At 38.4% G+C, this 18,356-nt stretch overlaps 1 protein-coding gene across 1 annotated transcript in view; it reads right to left on the reverse strand.

Annotated features, from left to right (window-relative positions):
* The window catches only part of LOC110401665 (cytosolic phospholipase A2 epsilon-like), a 40,715-nt gene extending 24,808 nt beyond the window's left edge, over positions 1 to 15,907 (reverse strand). The window contains exons 1-5 of the mRNA XM_021403016.1: positions 15,810 to 15,907; positions 10,376 to 10,526; positions 9,617 to 9,718; positions 9,177 to 9,263; positions 3,575 to 3,650 (exon numbers count right to left, since the gene is read on the reverse strand). Coding sequence (XP_021258691.1) covers positions 3,575 to 3,650; positions 9,177 to 9,263; positions 9,617 to 9,718; positions 10,376 to 10,526; positions 15,810 to 15,907 — 514 coding nt within the window. The remainder of the gene's footprint in view (positions 1 to 3,574; positions 3,651 to 9,176; positions 9,264 to 9,616; positions 9,719 to 10,375; positions 10,527 to 15,809) is intronic.

Consider the following 18,356-nt stretch of genomic DNA (forward strand, 5'->3'; position numbering starts at 1 on the left):
TGGAAGTACATAGAAAGTAGCATTCCCTGAAGCAAGGATTTGGCAAGTTGAAGAAAATTAAAAAAACTCTAATGGCCTGGCATGACTGCACTTGCAATGAACTAAGAGAAAATCAAGGAAAGAGAACATATTTTATCTAAGCAGAGGTGAACAGAAACTTGTACAGACTGATAACCATGTGTACTTAGAAAGACAGGAAGCCAGCATGCTGGCAGAAAAAGCAAGCCCTAGAAGCTGCAGCACTTGGTAGGAAAGATGGCTTGTTCCTGGATTTGGTATTTGGCAGATGACAATCACAAAATTGTAAGCCTTCCACTGATATCTCAAACCTAATGGCACCTGTACCAGCTGCTTATACTCCATTTTCCAGGGAAAAAGATCATATTGCTAAGATGAGGTTAGGTAAATGATGTCATTTTCTAATTCTGATCAAGACACAATAGTATATGTAGCTATTTTAGTTTTCTGATGCTTCAAATACTTTCAAATGATAAAAATAAAACATAAGACAAAAGAACATTGGCATCGCTTCCAAATTAGTGCTTGAAAATCATTAGATATCTGTTTGCATGGTACCATAAGAAATTGAAATTACTTGGTCACATATAGTTTTTCTTGGTAGACTCCAGCTTCTTTGTGAGCACAAGTAGGTTGCCGCTGCTCACTCAACAAAGGACTATTTGATATTGTTCTGCCTTCCTTGTTCAATTGAAAATGGTTTACTGTACTTCAATTTACTTAAGAAATGGACCCAAAGCCACAACAGTAGCTGGGAAATTTCTGACAGAAAAAATTCCTTTTCTTCACCTCCTGGCCCAACTCTTGTTTGCCAGTAATTTACAAAAGAATCTGGAGACGCTTCTCACTGTTTCCAGTATTTACCTTACCTCTTAAATTAGGATCCCTCCACACATAGTAAAAGGTCCTGCCTTTCAAAAGGTGCACATAATCTAAATAGAGAAGATGGGCAAAATAGCTGGGAGAACATAAATTGTTATACACTTTCTGTAGGTAAGCAGATGCACAGAGTGCTCAGATGATTTGCCTAAACTTACACAGGAAGTCCATGGATAGAGCTAAAAACAGAGCCCGCACATCTTAATCCCTACTCAAGTTATGTGTGTTTTGGTGGTACTGGGAATTTCCCAGATGCTTGCATCTCAGTCCACAAGATTTTCTTTGAAACACCACTAGAGGATGGAAGACTAGGTCACAACATAAAGCTATTTTCTGAGAGCACATTGTCATTTTACTTCATGCAATCCCTTTGCATAACCTGGTGAATCATGTTTCTTATCATTCCATTTCCATTCTAGATCAAAGGTGATACTAAAAGAAATTAAAACAGCACTTAAAAGGAATGAGGGTAAGGTCATGCAGATATGTGCACTGTTTCATGGCTGCAAAAGAGCATTGACTTTCTTTGCTATCCTCTGATAATTTTTTCTAATCTCAGAAATCCAGTATTACAGACCATGCGAACTGAACACTTCTCTCCATTAGGATGGATAATTGACAGCAGTGACATCTGTGTTCTTAAAACTCCAAAATGAGAGAAATATACAGAGGTGGTGATAAATCTTGGTAGAATACTGTTCCATAGAAGATGAAGTTAAAAACAAGTGGGAATATTTGGGATTAAAATGTTTCCATCTCTGAATCATCCAGTGGAAATCAAATAGCACTTGGAGAAAACAAGAAGGCACCCTGCCAAGTCCTTAGCCTTCCTCAAAGTTTGTCTGATGACCTGGGAAGGAGAACCCTTAGAGCTGGATTGCATCAGGATTCTGTTTGCGTATTCTGTAGTGAGGAGTCTGGTCCAAAGGAGTCTTCTGAAGCAAAGGCTGGTAGGGTTTCCAGGCCAAAGTAACCTGGAGCAGAGCCACCTGGTGCAGCACCTCATCTTATTTCTTTTAAAAGGTTGTGACTATCATAGACATCGAGTTTCTAAATTCAGGAAATGAATTAAGATAATCTGGGAGTCCTTGACATGTAGTAGATAGCCATTTCCTCTGATAGCTTTGGTAAGTGCACCGAAACTACCATATTTTGGAGTACCGTAGATAAAGAATAGACCTTGCCCTGTGCAAATAGTAATTGTAAATTACACTTTGTACTGATGGACCCTCAGATTGTCCAAAAACAAGTTAAAAAGCAGGAAGACAGAAGAGTGAGGTAACATTATATGAGATACTGGACAGTGGAGAGGCTGTGGTATTAGTGAACCTCAGCACAATCCCCTAAAAAACAAAGAAAAGGCATAGCATGATAAGAAAGAAAAGTATGGTAAAGTGGTACACAAAGCTGTGGTTATTAATAACCTGCGAAGTTCATGAGGTACACACAGAAATGGCAGAAGAAAATTATATAGAGAAAAAAGACTGTGGACGTGGAGCACCCACTAAGGGCTGTGCAAATACCACACCTTTTCAGAACACTTTGCATGTAAGCTGTAACATACATACTGCATACTACAGTCCCCTGTTATACAACGTTCAGTGTATGACCAGAGTCAGAAACATCCATAATGATATGGCCAATGTTATGATGCTCAGGACATGTGCATTATACAGCTTCACTGAACTTCTGATATGTGCTGTAAGGAATCCCACCAAGGAGTTAAGAGTAACAGAGTAAGGATTTCAGCCCTGTAGTCTACATATTCTTTACAGATACGTGATAAAAACACTTGAGTATTAAAACAGGTGTTAAGAAGTTTTCACGCCTCTGAAACAATCAACACATCAGAAAAGTAATGTATGAGGGCTGCTCTGAAAGTAATGCCTCCTTTTTTATTATGTTGGCTCATGACTTCAGAGGTAGCTGTTGGTGGTTCAGCAGTAGAGGTTGAACCTTCCTGTCAGTACTCCATGGCAGTGAACAGATGACAGCAGCGGGGCAGTCTCACAAAATGGTGTCTGACATGGAAGTATGTATGAAGCAAAGGTGTGTAACTGAATCCCTCCATGCGGAAAAGAAATTGCACCCATTGACATGCATCAATGTTTGCTGAACATTTGTGGAGACCAAACAGTGGATGTGAGCACAGTGAGACAGTGGGTGGTGCATTTCAGCAGTGGTGACAGCGACATGAAAGACAAGCCATGTTCTGGATGGCCACGTACAGCTGTCACCCCAGCTTGTGCAGATTTTTATGAACGCAACATGCAGGCTCTTGTTCATTGCTGGTGGTGTTCATCTAATAGTAGTGACTATGTTGAAAAATAGAGCAGATTCTCAGCTACCATACACTATCAAACAGTGTTACTTTGCTCTCTATACATGTTGCTGTTTCCAAGAAAATAAATAGGAGGCATTACTTTTGGAGGAACCTATGTATTAGTTTTATTCATACCCAAACTGGCATAATTGAACTGTTGCTGAATTTATTTATTTATTTATTAAAAAAACCACCTCTGAAATTGAAAAGATATTCTATAGAAGAATTTGGATTCAATCATGTATTCATAGCTAGTATGACTTCTGTGTTTTGCATTTGTAGAGTGGCTAGTGCCACTGGGAATCCAGTAACTTTACAACTGTACAATGTCAGTAAGAAAAATCTGATACTTACAGAAGTCTGCCTGATGAGCATTTGTCATCTTTATGATTTTTACAGTGAGCAGGGAGTAAGGTGATATTTCTTCCTGCTGAAAAAAAATAACAAAGGAGATATGCTTTAAAATTTGGGATATGTGTATTGTAATGACAATCAAACACTGAAGGAATCCATACTCCGCTGAAGCCATCTCTTAAAACTGGCATTACCGCAACAATACAGTATGTAACAAAACGCACTTCATGAGCCTCTGGTCTGCAGTCACCTAAGTATCCACACAGAAAGCATAGAAGAAAATGATGGATAGGGAAGTGGAGACAGAGGGTAAATTACCCTCAGAAAGAGCGCAAGGAGGAGTTTAGATCACTGGGGAAGGCAAACAGATGAGTAATTCTTAATAAAGTCACTTCAAAAACAATAAGAATGGGAAGCAAAAGCAAGAAGCTGTTGGGAAAACTAATGACCAGAAGTTTGAAAAGATTATCTGAAGTTAAACTGGAGGAGTGCTGGTAGAAGGTGATGAAATAATTGTTATCTATTTTCTGATAAACCTTGATTAAAACAACAGGGAGAAAGTCCCAAGTGAAATAAGAGAAAGCTCATTGACTGCTGCTACTGTGATTGAAGTCAAAGACTGCTAAGAAGGTCAAGATATGAGAAATCAGTGAGACAAGACAGTACATCAGCTGAAATGTGTAAAGCATTGGACCATGAAGAATTCATCATGACAAAATTCAGCCTAATCTCCAAAATTATTTCCATCTCTATAAAGGACATGAAGGTCATAAAAAAAATTGCAAAAAAAGTACAACAATTGTCAAGCTACAAGGTTATCACATGAAATGGCAAGAATGATTTTTTCAATTAAAAACGTTGAAAATTTGATGACATATTATATAAAAGCTAACAAATGCCTAAAATAACCATAAAGTTTTGCCCATGAGCTCAAGCTTATAACCAGGAATCATGATTTCAGAAGGTTTTCTGTAAATTGACTTGCTGAAATTCTAATACTTTTCGCTGAGGTACAGAATCAGCACACTCACAACCAGAGGGCCATGAAGCTCCAAACAAACACATTTCACAACAAACACAGGCCACAAGAAGTAGAAGATGCATATGCTCATATGGGTGTATACTAAAACTAAAAGAAAATTAGTAACTTGTCGTATATAGGGCACAGAATATTTTATAGGGCTGTTTGTTTTAAACTAGGGAGGTAAGATCTCAGTATTATTGGCATCTGTGTTGTGCCAGCTCCACATGGTTGTTTCTGCCACTACAGTAGACCACTCCTTTTTCATCAGCATGGAAAACCCATGTCCTCTTACCTAAACCTGTTTTTTTTTTTTAAAGAAACCCAGAGATTAATTGGGTTTGTCTGGTCTGTATCCTTCTCAAAAACAGTCTTCAAATTAAAAAAAAACAACAAAAAAACCCAGCAAACATATTTCAGGAGAAATAAAGGAACGAGTGAAAAGAAATGCTTTCTTTAGTGAAAACTTCAATCAGTATTTTGGAGCCCATGTTTTCAAAAGCTGCTGGAGATGCATGTGTACTACTATGATTTGTTAAGAGTAGAGTAACAGAAACTAGTGTGAACTGTGCAAAGGCACATCTACATCAAGCACCAGTCATCTGCTCATTTGTGAATGCCATTGCGTACATCATTGCAGTGGAGAAGAATAGAGGATATGTGAAGAATGCCTTGCAGCGACCTCATATTCCAAATGCAAATGAAGATAGACTGATAAGAGAGCTAGCACATGGGAGGATTACCTTAAGAAGAAAACAAAACAATAAAACATACATGGTATTTCCTTGAAGAACAGTGAGATACTACATAGATCAGATAGTGTCAAAGATTATGCATGTGTTCAGACATCTCATTTCATATGGAATCACGGTGAGAACTGTTCCCTGAGAGGTGAGCTCTGAATTGGTGCTGCATAAGAGAAAAGACAATGAGCTGTGCTTGGAAATACTGTGTACCAGGAGACATGTGGTCCTTGTTACAGAAAATCCTGCTGTATTGGCAGAGAAATCTCAGTCTTATGTGACAGCAAGACACAGGTTTTATCAGACAAAGCATATCCAACATACAATCAGTGGAACAAAGACCTCAAGAAGCAGACTGAAAAAAGAGATTCAAGGAATTAACAAGATGAACCCAGAGAAGCAATCAAGTATGCTGGTGGTAGAGAACATGCCAGACAAGTCAAATGGAGAAAAAGACTATGACTGAGCTTTCCCTAGTCCAAGACTTGCTCCTTGAGTCTATTCATCGGGTAAACAAAATCTCTTTCTGTACTAGCCTGGCCCAAAGAACAATGATTACTTTAAATTTGAAGGAATAATGAAAGCGTTAATCTTCATGTTCAACATTTCTACTAGTAAGAAAAGGATTTTCACAGCTCTCAAAACCAGTCTGTACTCTGAACACCTCTTGCCTTCTTTCTATGTAACACTTAGGTGTCCATATCTCTCAAATCAATGACCTTCATGGAAAAGTATCAACAACAGAAAAAACAACAGTTCCAGAACACATCTTCACTCCTCTCTTCGGGGCATTAAAGGAGGAGCAATATTCTGTGATCTTCATCATCATCATAATTTGAGACACCAATATCTCTGAAGAGAACAACTAACTATTAAGCTATTAATTACTAAGTAAATTTGAGACAAATGAAAGGGAGACTTATCTTCCTTAGAGATGAAAGTTAATGAAAAATTACTCCACATAATACTTTTCTGATGGCCAAATGCCAGACAGAAGTGCTGTTCCAGAAAATTCCAGGAGCAAAACATCTTATAACTGAAGCTCAAAATCCTGATACTTCAATGGAAATCATGCAGCTAATCCTCTTTTCCCTCCAGTAAAATAATGCAGTGGCAATGCCAACAAACTAAATGGCAAGTATTACTGCTGCTGAGGATCATTTGCTTTACATTAGGAAAAAAAAGATTAATTCAGGGAGTTGATAATGTAATCAACTATCCATGAGTGACTAATTATCATAAACAGCCATCTTTACTACAACATTCCATATTAAGCCAAGAATATTCCTGATACCTAGGCTGAAGAAAGTGTTAGCAAAATCTGAGCATCCACACCACACAGATGGGCAAATCCTCTTGCCGTCTTCTCTAATAAACATAAATCTATGTACACTGAACCTTTGAACTGATCCCTGCAAGGAGAGAGTGACAGGCAGATGGAGCAGCCTCCCTTAAAGACTTATTACTACCCCTGGAAAAGGTAAGGTTTGTTTTCAAGTGGAAGGATAATGGGGAGTCTTGGTAATAATGTGTTATTTTTCTAGTTTTGTAGCAAACCATTAAGGAATGCGCACCACTTTATGAGTATCACATAAATAAAAAAGTGATGAATATTCTCTTAATTCTTCTCAAATTTATGATTTCATGTCTAGCAGAATAACTTCGTCATGCTCCATGCCCACTGTTAATACTTGAGCTGAGATTATTTTTGTCTGTATTATTCTTTAAATTTTCAGTGCATTTACAGATGATGAGCCAACAACTAGGTTTTTTAATCTGATAATTTGTCATTTAATTTTTGCATTTTTGGAGGTAACAAATTATGCTGTAGATGTATGAGAAAGAATTCACTAACAGATAATACTCAGTGATAAATTTGCTAGATTTGCTGTTATTATGGACTGGGTTACTCATAGCTATTTATGATCTTCTTCATCATGTTTCATCTTTCCTGTATTCATGACTAAGGTGCTAGAAGGCAAACTGACAACTCAGGACTCCCAGAAACAGCTAAGGAGTTGCTCTCTAGTTGTTCTCACCCGTTTTAAAAGCTGAAGGGGCAGGCTTACAAAGTTGATACTTTTCCCCATTTAGCAATGGGGATTTTTGGCTTTGCACTTTAGATAGGTGACACAGCAAACCTCCATGCAGCAGCCCGTGGGCATGATTTTCTAAACGCAGTCCAGTATATATTCCTTTTATCACACAGTTACACAAAGTCCTCTCAAAATAAAGCAAATACTTGGGCAAATATTTGAGCATTAATATTAAGAAAAGCGTGTTGTCCTTTTATAACAACTTCCTACTTATTGTCTTCCTCCTCTCTTTGATGGCAAACTATGGGTTACAAAAATTAAGGGAATGGCCAAAAGCTGCCTGGGAAACCCAATACATATAAGAAGCAGAAACTGGCCAGCTCATGCAAGCCTGTGCCTTTAATGCCAGTTTTCTGCCAAGCTTTATTACAGAGGAGAGAAGACATGTTCAAGAGCCAGAAGGCAAATAAAGAGTGACTTGAGAACACCTTTCTTGTTAAACAGTTGTGGGGTGCAAAAGAGAACTTTTCATTGATTTGATAAGAAGAAACTATGACAAGGGCTATGGATTAAAGCAGTAGAAATGATCCCCTATCCCCTGTATGCAGGGGCTTGTAGCCATACGATTTCTTTTTAATATTGATTTACATAGATTCAAAAATGTGCTGGATTCTAACAATCTTTATACACATGTATAAGTGTATTAGTGGTAAAATAGGGCTGGATGCCTTTAGCCTTGGGCTTTTCAAACTGAAACACAAAATCAGTATAAATACAGTAAGTCATTAAAGAAATGCTACCACAATTGGGCCATTGCACTGCTTAACAGATCCTTTTCCTGCTTTAGAGCATTTTCTTTCTGAGCTGTAACATATATACATACACAGCAAATTCTCAACAACTCAGTTTTGGTTATACTTCTTTGTCATTTATGTCAAATTTGACACCCCAGTAATAGTTTGACATCATTTTTATACTCTAATTTCCACCTACAGGAAATGCCAAAATGCTACTAGCAAGAGAGGCTTCAATCTTTTTGTGATATATCTGAATAAAAGCAAAGCAGTGTTTATAGTTTTCTGTTGATCTGGAGTTCTGATCGCACAAACAAGAATTAAACATATAGGTTTCCTACGAGCTACAGACACTGAACACACTTCACTTATGATATCATCAAACATAAACTAGCATTTTGTTTGGAACCATCCTGTTTTACTTTGAAACAACTTGACACAAAGTACAGCCAGCTGCAAGCTAACCAAATGCAGAGAGGAAAACCATTACTGATACAACAGGTACATGTTCAGTGCAAATATAGCTCTTGTCACTGGCCTTTTTAAGGTTGCTAGAGATGTCCTCCTTTTGTTGTGGTGACTTGCACATTGAACAAAGTGAGCCCAAACCCAAAGGATGCTATGTTCTGACTTGCTGACACAGGCAACATTCTCCATTCATTCTGATCTAAAACTCCATTAAAGTAAATAGAGATGGACAGTATTAAAAGAAGGCCAAACTCAGTCCCATTTTAACAGCAAATTAAGTACATTTCCCCTAAGAAATTTCTCTAAGGAATCAAAACTTTAAAAACTTTGTGTAAATAGATAAAGGAATAGAATGAAAAAAGAAAAAGAAAACCAACAAAGGAATAGAGATGCTTCACGCAAAGAAAGTTTTCTTCTATGAAATGTTTCTTTTTCTAAATAAGCATGTGAAACTCGAAACAAAACACAGAAAATAAAAAGGTCATGCCCTTCTCATGTGTGGTTTTGTCCCACACATAATTTGTTTGTTCAGGTTGGTACCTCAGGATCAGCATCTCTCTGCTCTGTGTCCTGCATCATCCATTTTCGTTCTTCATTTTGCAAGGGGCTTGATTTGCTGCTGGGATGCTGTTGAGAGAAGGAGGACAAAGGATGAAAGAGAGAGCAAAGATCAGTTTTTCCCACTTATTTCAGCTTCTCAGTTTTGAATTGCAATGTGGAATGGGCAATTTGTGCTGCCTCATTGTTTGCATCAGCAAGGTGTGGAAAGGAGGAATGTGCCAGGAAAGTGGCTGCTGTTTCTGCGCTGTATGGAAAGCTATTAACTCCACACAGCTGCAAATATCCAAGGAAGGATGATCTTGTTTTCTTGAAGATTTGTATCCTATGGATTTGAGTGGACTTGAGCTGTCTATATCCTGGGGACAAATCTGAATCTAACTCTCAGTCTCCTGCCAGGTTCATTTCTGTTTTCAGCTTACCTGAGATAAGGCAGATGTTGATGCCATCGAGATCACTGCTGCATTGAAAATGGGTGCTGCAAATGGCACCCTAATATTAGGTTCCACAGTTGCCAGTGTCTTCTGAAACATATTTACAGTCTTGAAGAGTGTCAGAAGTTGCTGAACGGGTGTTTTATTACCTTGAGTCAGAGCTCCACCCCTCCATGATTTCTGAAGCAGGAAAATTTCCCACCCACATTACTTGTCCTAAGAGTAAGTCTGTTGTAAGGTGTGAACATACATCTGCAGCTCTTGTGACTGAACAGAGCCTGCTAAGACCAAGCCATTCCTATCTGGGGGCTTGCAGACATGTACTAAAAGCAACAATCTGATTGATGATGACCTTGTGGCCTGTGAGAGATCACCTTACATTAACAGTCTCAAAGCGATGATAGTAACATCCTAAGAGACACATCTACCTACTGCTTTCATGCAAAGCCCCTGACAAATGCTATGCTCTACCACTTTCATAAGTGAGATGGCAGGAGAGAAGCCCACCTTTGGATTAGAAAATGCTAGGGGACTTTTTGATTGCCAATGTATTTCATGTAGCAACTTAATTTTTAATTTACACAAATGATCACCAAACAGTGAGCTGTGGATTCCTGTTACCAAGCTACCTACAATGAAGAGGATGGAGGTCTAGCGACAGATCCTCTAGAGTGACTTGCCCTCTCAACCCACTTGAATTAAGCCCTGTTTTTCTTCCTTGTTACTCACACATCTCTCCCCTATTACACAGTTCCAATCCTTTAGCTCTCCTTTACCCAACAGAGGTTCCTCACTCCCTCTGGGATAGGGCAGAGGGGAACTAACCAGGAACAGTTTCAGTCTGTGATTCTGTGGTTTGGAGCTAAGGTGAAATGCAGATGTGGAGAGGTATACAGCTCTGGAAGACACAAGAAAGAACAATGCATTATGAGAAGATATACATTTAAGGACAATGTGGGAAAACACAGTCCTCAGGATACCAGCTGGAGAAGACAGGGAAGATAGGAATGATCATCACAGAAAATGTTTATGTAGGAAGATATTGGGAATTTTTCGGAAGGAATATTTGTCCACTAAAAAGCGTTGTTGCATCATTATTTCTGTACATGGCGTATTTTTTTTGTGGGACTTTTTTTGTGTGTGGTATTTTTAGGTGGGTTAGTTGGTAGTTTCTTATAGCAGTCCACTTTGAAAGAAGGGAGAAAGTTGATAAGCCACTTTTCTGTGATCCCTAAAACATAATGTATCACATTTCCATTTCAAATGCCTGTCTTATTTCTGCATTTCACACTTACTTAATACAAAATGCATCTAAGAAAATGTAAATGAGACTGAAATATTTCACCTTCAAAAGTATTCAAGCATTTCAAAAAACTAAAGCAATTTCATCTTTTAGGAGAGCTGGTTGCTGTATTTTTGTTTTGTTCAGTTCAGAATTGTCATTTCCTTTTGAAAAAAAAAAACAAATATTCAGATTTCTGAGCAACTGCATTCGCATCAGCAGCCAGCTGGGCATTATTAGGATTACTGGAGTTCAATGGACTCAACTTCTTTTTATGAACCCCTTATGTAGTGAGGATCTACATCTGTTCAGCGCTCCTCGAGGAAGCTCGGTGATTAAATTTTCTAATCCATTACGCAAGCATCATTAGGCATACATACATTTGTATTGAAAATCTTCTCAAATGATTAAAATTAGAGCTTATGAAAGGATTTGAGATTAATAAGGTGACAAAGCATGATGCTTCCAATTAGACACTGGCATAAGGATGAAATCACAGTCATTCCTGACAGTGGTAATAAGTGTTGTACAAGAACCTGGGCTGACAGAAACTAGACACAAACCCAGTCACTTCCAGCAGTCTCGTTGCATTCATTTCCTATACACACAAAGGAATTAGATGAAAAGCTGGTGTTACAAGAACAAGTTAAGACCTGCAATATTCCATAGTTGCAAAAATTGATTTCTTAGGTATAATTTTACCCTTGCATTTTTGATATGCATTTATGTATTTTTATTAAATAACCATTTTTAACATATAGTTTTTAATTGTTTACATTGCATCATTCAGGGGAAAGGTTTGCTAAGAACTTCCTTTCTTACCTTCATCATATTGAAACTTTTTAATGCAATGGGAACTGCTTGATTGAAACCAGATAAACAACAGCCATAAACAAAGTATGATCATAAGCTGCCCCATGGAAGTGTTCCAAAACAGTGGTCAAAAGCCTCTCCCACTCTTTGGCTCAAACTTCGTGCAGTACAACCACATACATACCTCTGATAAGCAAATAAATAAATTTCTGACTTAGTTTTCCCCTGTAAGTATGATGGCCAGAGACAATTTGGAGAAAAATAAGTGTACATACAAATGCACACTTTTAAAAATGTACTTATTTGTTCTACTGCAGCCTATCTGTATTCCTGGTTGAAGTGCACAGCAGAACTGCAGTATCTGGATGGAGGCACTGGAATGTTAGTGACAATTTCTCTGTAATTGTGCCCAACATAGGTTATTAGCTCTAGGTCTTGTTTCTGCAATATGTGGTAGCAAATGGGTGAGGCTTGTGCTTGAGAGCTGGTTTACATTTACGTGTGTCAGACTGCACCTTTGGTTTTTAAGACAAAAGGAAATGAGAAGGGGAAAAACCTGCAGCATCTCATAAGAACATGACTAAGGGTTGCTTGTTGACTAACTCTTCTTTCCTGACTCAGGCCTTCCTGATATGAAATACCTGTTATTTAAGCTCATGTTGGATGCAGCCAAACATGCCTTTGACTCAAAGATGGTGCTAGGATTGAATTTCTTAAATTAGTTCAAAGTTCAAACTCCCTTTCGCTATCAAGCACAAATCCTTTGGAGGCAAATATGGCCTTTTCACAAGACACACACTGAGAATAGGCCCTACCTCATCTAAATGTAGTCATCTAAAGATAGACTTCTAGTCTGAGCTAGTTGCCTGAGTTCCCTATGCTCTGAAAGGAAAACGAAGCCGGCATCTCCAGATCGTGACCCACCTTCGTGGGATTCTTCTCTCTCTTTTGACTGGAGAAGCCTCAGTGCCCTAGTACTTGACACCTAACTTCTGAATGGCTAAAGGTAGGGTGAGGTGAATCCCACTCTGAGTAATCTTCTTTAATCACTCATTTCCAAAGCTACTGGTGCTGAGGGAATCTGATGCTGAGGAACCCTGGTTGTGTTGTTAACGTGACTCAGAGTGTTGCAACGTGAAGCTGCAAAACACCCTTAGGCAAAAGCTCTATTAGCATGTAAATGAAAAATCCTCTCATAAATTCATTTGATAATAAAGAAGAGGTTTTGCGATACTCATTGTAGCAGGGAATGCTAGATGCAATGCTTCAATTGTGAAACCACTACATTTCTTGAATAAATACTGCCTTCCATATTTCAGCCTAAGGCCCCTGTGACCACAAAGAGGATAGCTGAGGACTGCAGTGCCTTCCAGATACTGTCCCCATCTCATCTCAGAGACAATTCTGATGTTAGTTAAGCACAAGCTGTGCAGCAGCAGCTCATGGCCAGAAATACTGAGAGTGGAACATGAAGTTTGTTTATCTGCAGTAACCCAGACTTCAACATCAGGAATTTCAACAGCTGCTCCATGACCACTTGAGACATGACTGGAGTAAATGGAGAATTACAAAGAGAGGGACAGGAAGGAGTTCTTAAACCACCCAAAGGTAAAGCACTCACCACTTTTGAGGCAGAGTTTCAGGAGTCAGCTGACTGACTTAGTGCAGCTCAAGGAGTGGAAGGATCATGTCCTTAGACAGCCACACTCATAGCAGCCCCAGAGCCCATCCATCAGCTGGTGAGTTCCTGGTGAGATGCAGAGCAGCCAGCATTGCTCTGCCTCAAACTAGCTGTCATTTGAGGCTTTTTTCTGTGACAATTTTTTTTTCCTTTTTCCTGAATAGTCTGATGGTATCTAAGACTATCAGCCCAATTTAAAACTACAACCGATGACTGAGCTAGGCCAATTTTAGCATTACTGCGCACAGATGTGAATTGAATTAGAGTTAATTATTCAAAGACTATTAAAGCCACAGCTAAAAGACAAATAAAAGATCTGCTAGTTTTCTTTTGACCTTTCTCAGTCATTCTCACAATCACACCCTTCATCCTCTTTCCCATCCTTTCCAGCTCCTCTGCAGCTCACACACTTCCCTTTATGTCTTACCCCTATTTGTTCTTTTGTATCATGGCCTAGCAGTGTCACTAGACCCTCTTGCTCCCCTCAGATTTCCCTGAAAAACTTTCTGAACAAAGAAGAAAGGGAGGGTCCAGCTTCCCTGGAAAGCCTTCTGTTTAACTCCAGATGATTATCTTCACTAGAAACAGCCATGTTCTACTCCCTCCGGATACAGGAATGGGCAACTCCCATGGCTCTTAACAGTACGAAGCTTCAGGCATGACAAAATTATTAATACGTGGTGGCCAATCTTAATAAAAGCAAAAATATTCAAGTTCATGTCAAAAATAAAGACATTGCAGAAACTTCTATACAGCAATGCTAAATACCATTCATGACAGTCAGGCTCTGACAGAACTGCGAAACTGCCTAATCCGCACTATTGCTCCTGGTGACCCATATATCCATTATTTAAGAAGATAAATTTGTCTCATAAGTATACATAAGTATATGTATACATACTTATCAAAAATTAAAATATGTTATCATCAGGGGAGAAAAAGAAATGGCCTGAGAGTATTTGGACAATTAATTTAGATCACTCAAAAAAGGAATGTTTCCATCAACTAGGAATATTATCCAGTTTTTAGGAGAGCTCTGTATGATCTTTTGATGAAGACATTTGTTTTTGTATGCATATTAACTTTCCCAAACTCACAAATATTTCATAAAATACTTAACATAAAAGTAAAATAATAAAAAAATTATTATAATTATAATAAATTAATTATAATAAATAAAAAATAAAAAATAATTTTTTATTTCATAAAAAATTAACATAAAAGTACTTAACATCCTGGAGAAATACTGGTAGTAAATCAGATTTGAAACATCCTTGAAAATCTGTTTTTGATTATGGAAAACATAGTCTCTTCTCAAGTATATCTGACTCATAGGAGACCTGTGCATAAACACAGTTGCAATACATTTTTTTTTTTTAACTGAGCCAATACATAAAATTCTTAAATTAGCTTTTCTTTTTGTAAGATATATGCTATGTGTGATTCTGATCCTTACCACTGTCACCATAGTCTCCCATTAAACACTAAAAGAGCTTGGAACAGCAAAAGCAATTTACAGTGAAATAACCGGCTTCTAAACATTTTTAGCTGTGTTATGTTAACAGTATCTTGGCATCCTAATAGTGGTGCAGCACTGGGTCAGGATTCAAATAAAATCAGCGAGTGTTAATGGGATATGCCTTTGAGTCTCCTCTTCTTGAAGACAATATATGTTATTGCCAACTTTGTATTGCCAGTGATACACTTCAGTTAGCTCCTGGAGATAAAGTATGTTTACAAGAACCTAGTTCACCCCTAAAACTGTTGATCATCAGAGCGTCCATTTGCTGAGTATATATATAGAGAGAGAAACATGTTTTCCCATGAGGATACCAGTTTGAGAATCCCAGGCTGGATCAGGGTTTTCAGTGCACGTGGCAGATTGCCACTAATTCAGGTATTTTCTCAAAGCTTTCCCCATTGCTCAGCAGGAACCCATTTACTTCCTCAGCTTTCTCAGCCCAGAGCAATGTAGGCAGTATTTAAGAGACACCATGAGATAACTTTTCTTACCATGGCAATGGCTTAAGCTTTGGTATGATAAAATTTCTAACTTTTTCCTAATTTTATATGTTTCAAAAGAAGATAAGACAGTGCACTGCGAGATCAGAGCCTACATCTTATGAAGTACCACAAGGGAATGAAATCTCTCCTAAAGAACCAAATGGGACAGAACCAGCCAAGAGATTCTGCCATAAAATACTCAGCTCCCTCCTCCTCTGGCTGTCAGCCCTTGAGTACAGCACAGCCTGGGAGAAAACACAAGATATGATAAAATAAGATCCTTAGGAAAGTCATACCCAGCTGAGGCAAGGATGCTAAGCTCTGGTTTATTTCCTGTCCCACCCTCAGGCTGAAGAGGCAGAGGAAGCACAGAGTTTGGTGATGTACTCACTACAGCCCACCTTGTAGTGCTGAAATTCCCAGTCCTCTTTCCTGTAGGATAATAGTCTGGCTGTTGCAGAAGCTCTCTCTTGTATCTCTTCACATGTGTAGAAGCCATTTTCCCATTCCCATGTTGACTTCAAGCCCTGGGACCCATTGTGCAATCTGAAGATGAGTGCCTGGCAGAATAACTTGCCCTATATACAGTATGTTGTGACCAATAGCATGGAGGGCCATCCTTTCCAGGGCATCTGGTAGGCGATGTAAGCAGTATTTAACATGCTCAGGCTCTGGTGGGAGTTACATGGACACTCCACCTTCATATTTTGCCATCTGTCATCCATGCCTTGTGCCAACTGCCCATGGGATATGCTCTCACTGATGCTATATGCATGACACCACAGAGCTGTTAACAAAACAAAGCCAATTCTCAGGGTCTTCTAAAAGACTCCAAAGTTGGCTGTGGAGCCAAATGTGAGAGAATTCAGAGCAGGTATGCAAAGGAGTCCAGCTGTCATTCCACTTGCTCCTGCTGAACAAAATACAAACCTGTGCAGGAATCTAGTGTGGCCACTTCCTTACAAAAAGTGCTGATCACAAAGATCAGACTATGTTAACAGCTCCACATGGAAAGACTTTAAAGAAACAATTGCACAACATCTTAGGGAAGTGTTTCAGAAATGCGTAAGGAAAGAAACATGCTCCAGGAGATTGAGATAGGTGACTATGTAAGTACATCCTATTACATGCTAACTTAAATTGCCATTGCAAAATGAATTTGTGCTAAAACTTACCGACATCAAAGACAAGCGTGACTCCCAGGTCAAGAAAACACAAATTAAAGAAAGACAAATTTGTAGGGGCAAGCATTGCTGAATCTCCATTATAATAAAAGTAGGGGAGCCACATGTTACTAAAGCATGTGGAAGTCTCTCTAAACAGCTGTTGCATGCAGCTCTCGCATGCTTTTGATAGTTTGACCCTATGTGGTGTAATGCCTGAAACCTACTCAGTTAGATCACATTGGGCAGATATGAGGGGAAAGGAAAACAAGTTATTCCTTACATATCTGCAAATACAGGACAATGGTAAAGTTAGACAAGCTTTGACAAAAAACAGGTGTGATTGATTGCTTTGGAGGCTCAGCATTCCAGCTGCGTGCTGCAGGTCATCGGGAAGGGTAAGAGTGGGCCAGGTGAATTGGATGTCTTAGGGGCACAAGTAACTGTTCCTGCTGCAGTTGAGGAAATCTCAGTAGCATGAAGTGAGCTATCCTAATTTCACAATTTTGTCTGAAAGCCTGACCTCTTTCAGAAGTGATAAGACAGCAGCAGCTGGATGTGACAAAGCAATGCGCAACACATGGGAACACAGGAAATTCAAAGTAAATCATAAGCTACAGAGTATAGAAAAAACATAATTTGCACAGTTGACAATAAGAAGTATATGTATCTATGTAAACGTAAAGGAAATGCATACAAGGAAAAAGCAAAATCTTAATAAAAATCTGAACTCATTACTTCTTACAGATACCAAAATGATTGCTAATAATGCAGCCAAAGGAATGCTAATAAAACACATCTGTTGTGCATTGGGAAAGAAGAAACAGCTTCTGTTAACAAATACAACAAACTGCTTTGTGACACATGATCACTAAATGATATATATTAAGATATATATATTAAGATTAAATTGAGATAATTCTTACCAATTTGTTCTAAAAGCGTAGTCTAGAAAGATTCCTGTCCATCTAGTTTTCATCTATTTTAAGTCTTGGGATACTGAAGAAATGCAGAAACTTAGAACAAATTGAATGCAGTGCAAGTTTTCAAAAGTAACAAGAGAGACGTAGCAGGGTGCTAGGAGATTGGTTTCTCTGGTGCCAGTGGAATACTGGACATCATGTGTTTAAATGAAAATCAATTATTGTTATATTACTACTCTTGGTTCTCTTGGAATTCTTCAAAATACAGGCTGGAAGTTGTACATGCTAAATATACCACCATCCCCGAAATAGTTAATAACAACACCTATTTTGTGTCAAGAGCTAGTTTCAAGTTGCATACATTCTTCCTATTTACACTTTGTATGTTTTATGTAACATATGTTAATGTATGCATGTTTACATGAAATACAAGTTTCAGCATATAAAGCAATTGTACACTGAAAACTTCACCACACAAGGGAGTGTTTTTCACAAAAAAGACTGAAGATATATAATGAGTTTGCCTTAGGACAGTCATTAACTAGTACTATTAACTGTCTGGACAGGAGAGGGTTCCACCCATCCAAATTCCATATGTGTGTGTGTGTGTGTGCATGTGTGTATGAAAACACCTGGGGAGAAATGAAGTAAAAATAACGTCACCCTTTCCATGAAGGCAAAAGTAAGGACATACCTGGCTCATGTAAAAGCTAAATGTCTAGCCATAGAGTTGGGTAAACAGCTTAAGTTCAGAGCTGGTAAATAAAAGGACAGAGAAACTGTTGTGTGCTGATCTTAGTAGAGGCAGACCTAATTGTGTATATAGTTTCACTTTTGTAAATGTATTTATTTTAAGCTTTGT

This window comes from Numida meleagris, chromosome 6 (genome assembly GCF_002078875.1).
Source record: "Numida meleagris isolate 19003 breed g44 Domestic line chromosome 6, NumMel1.0, whole genome shotgun sequence".
Lineage (NCBI taxonomy): Eukaryota > Metazoa > Chordata > Aves > Galliformes > Numididae > Numida > Numida meleagris.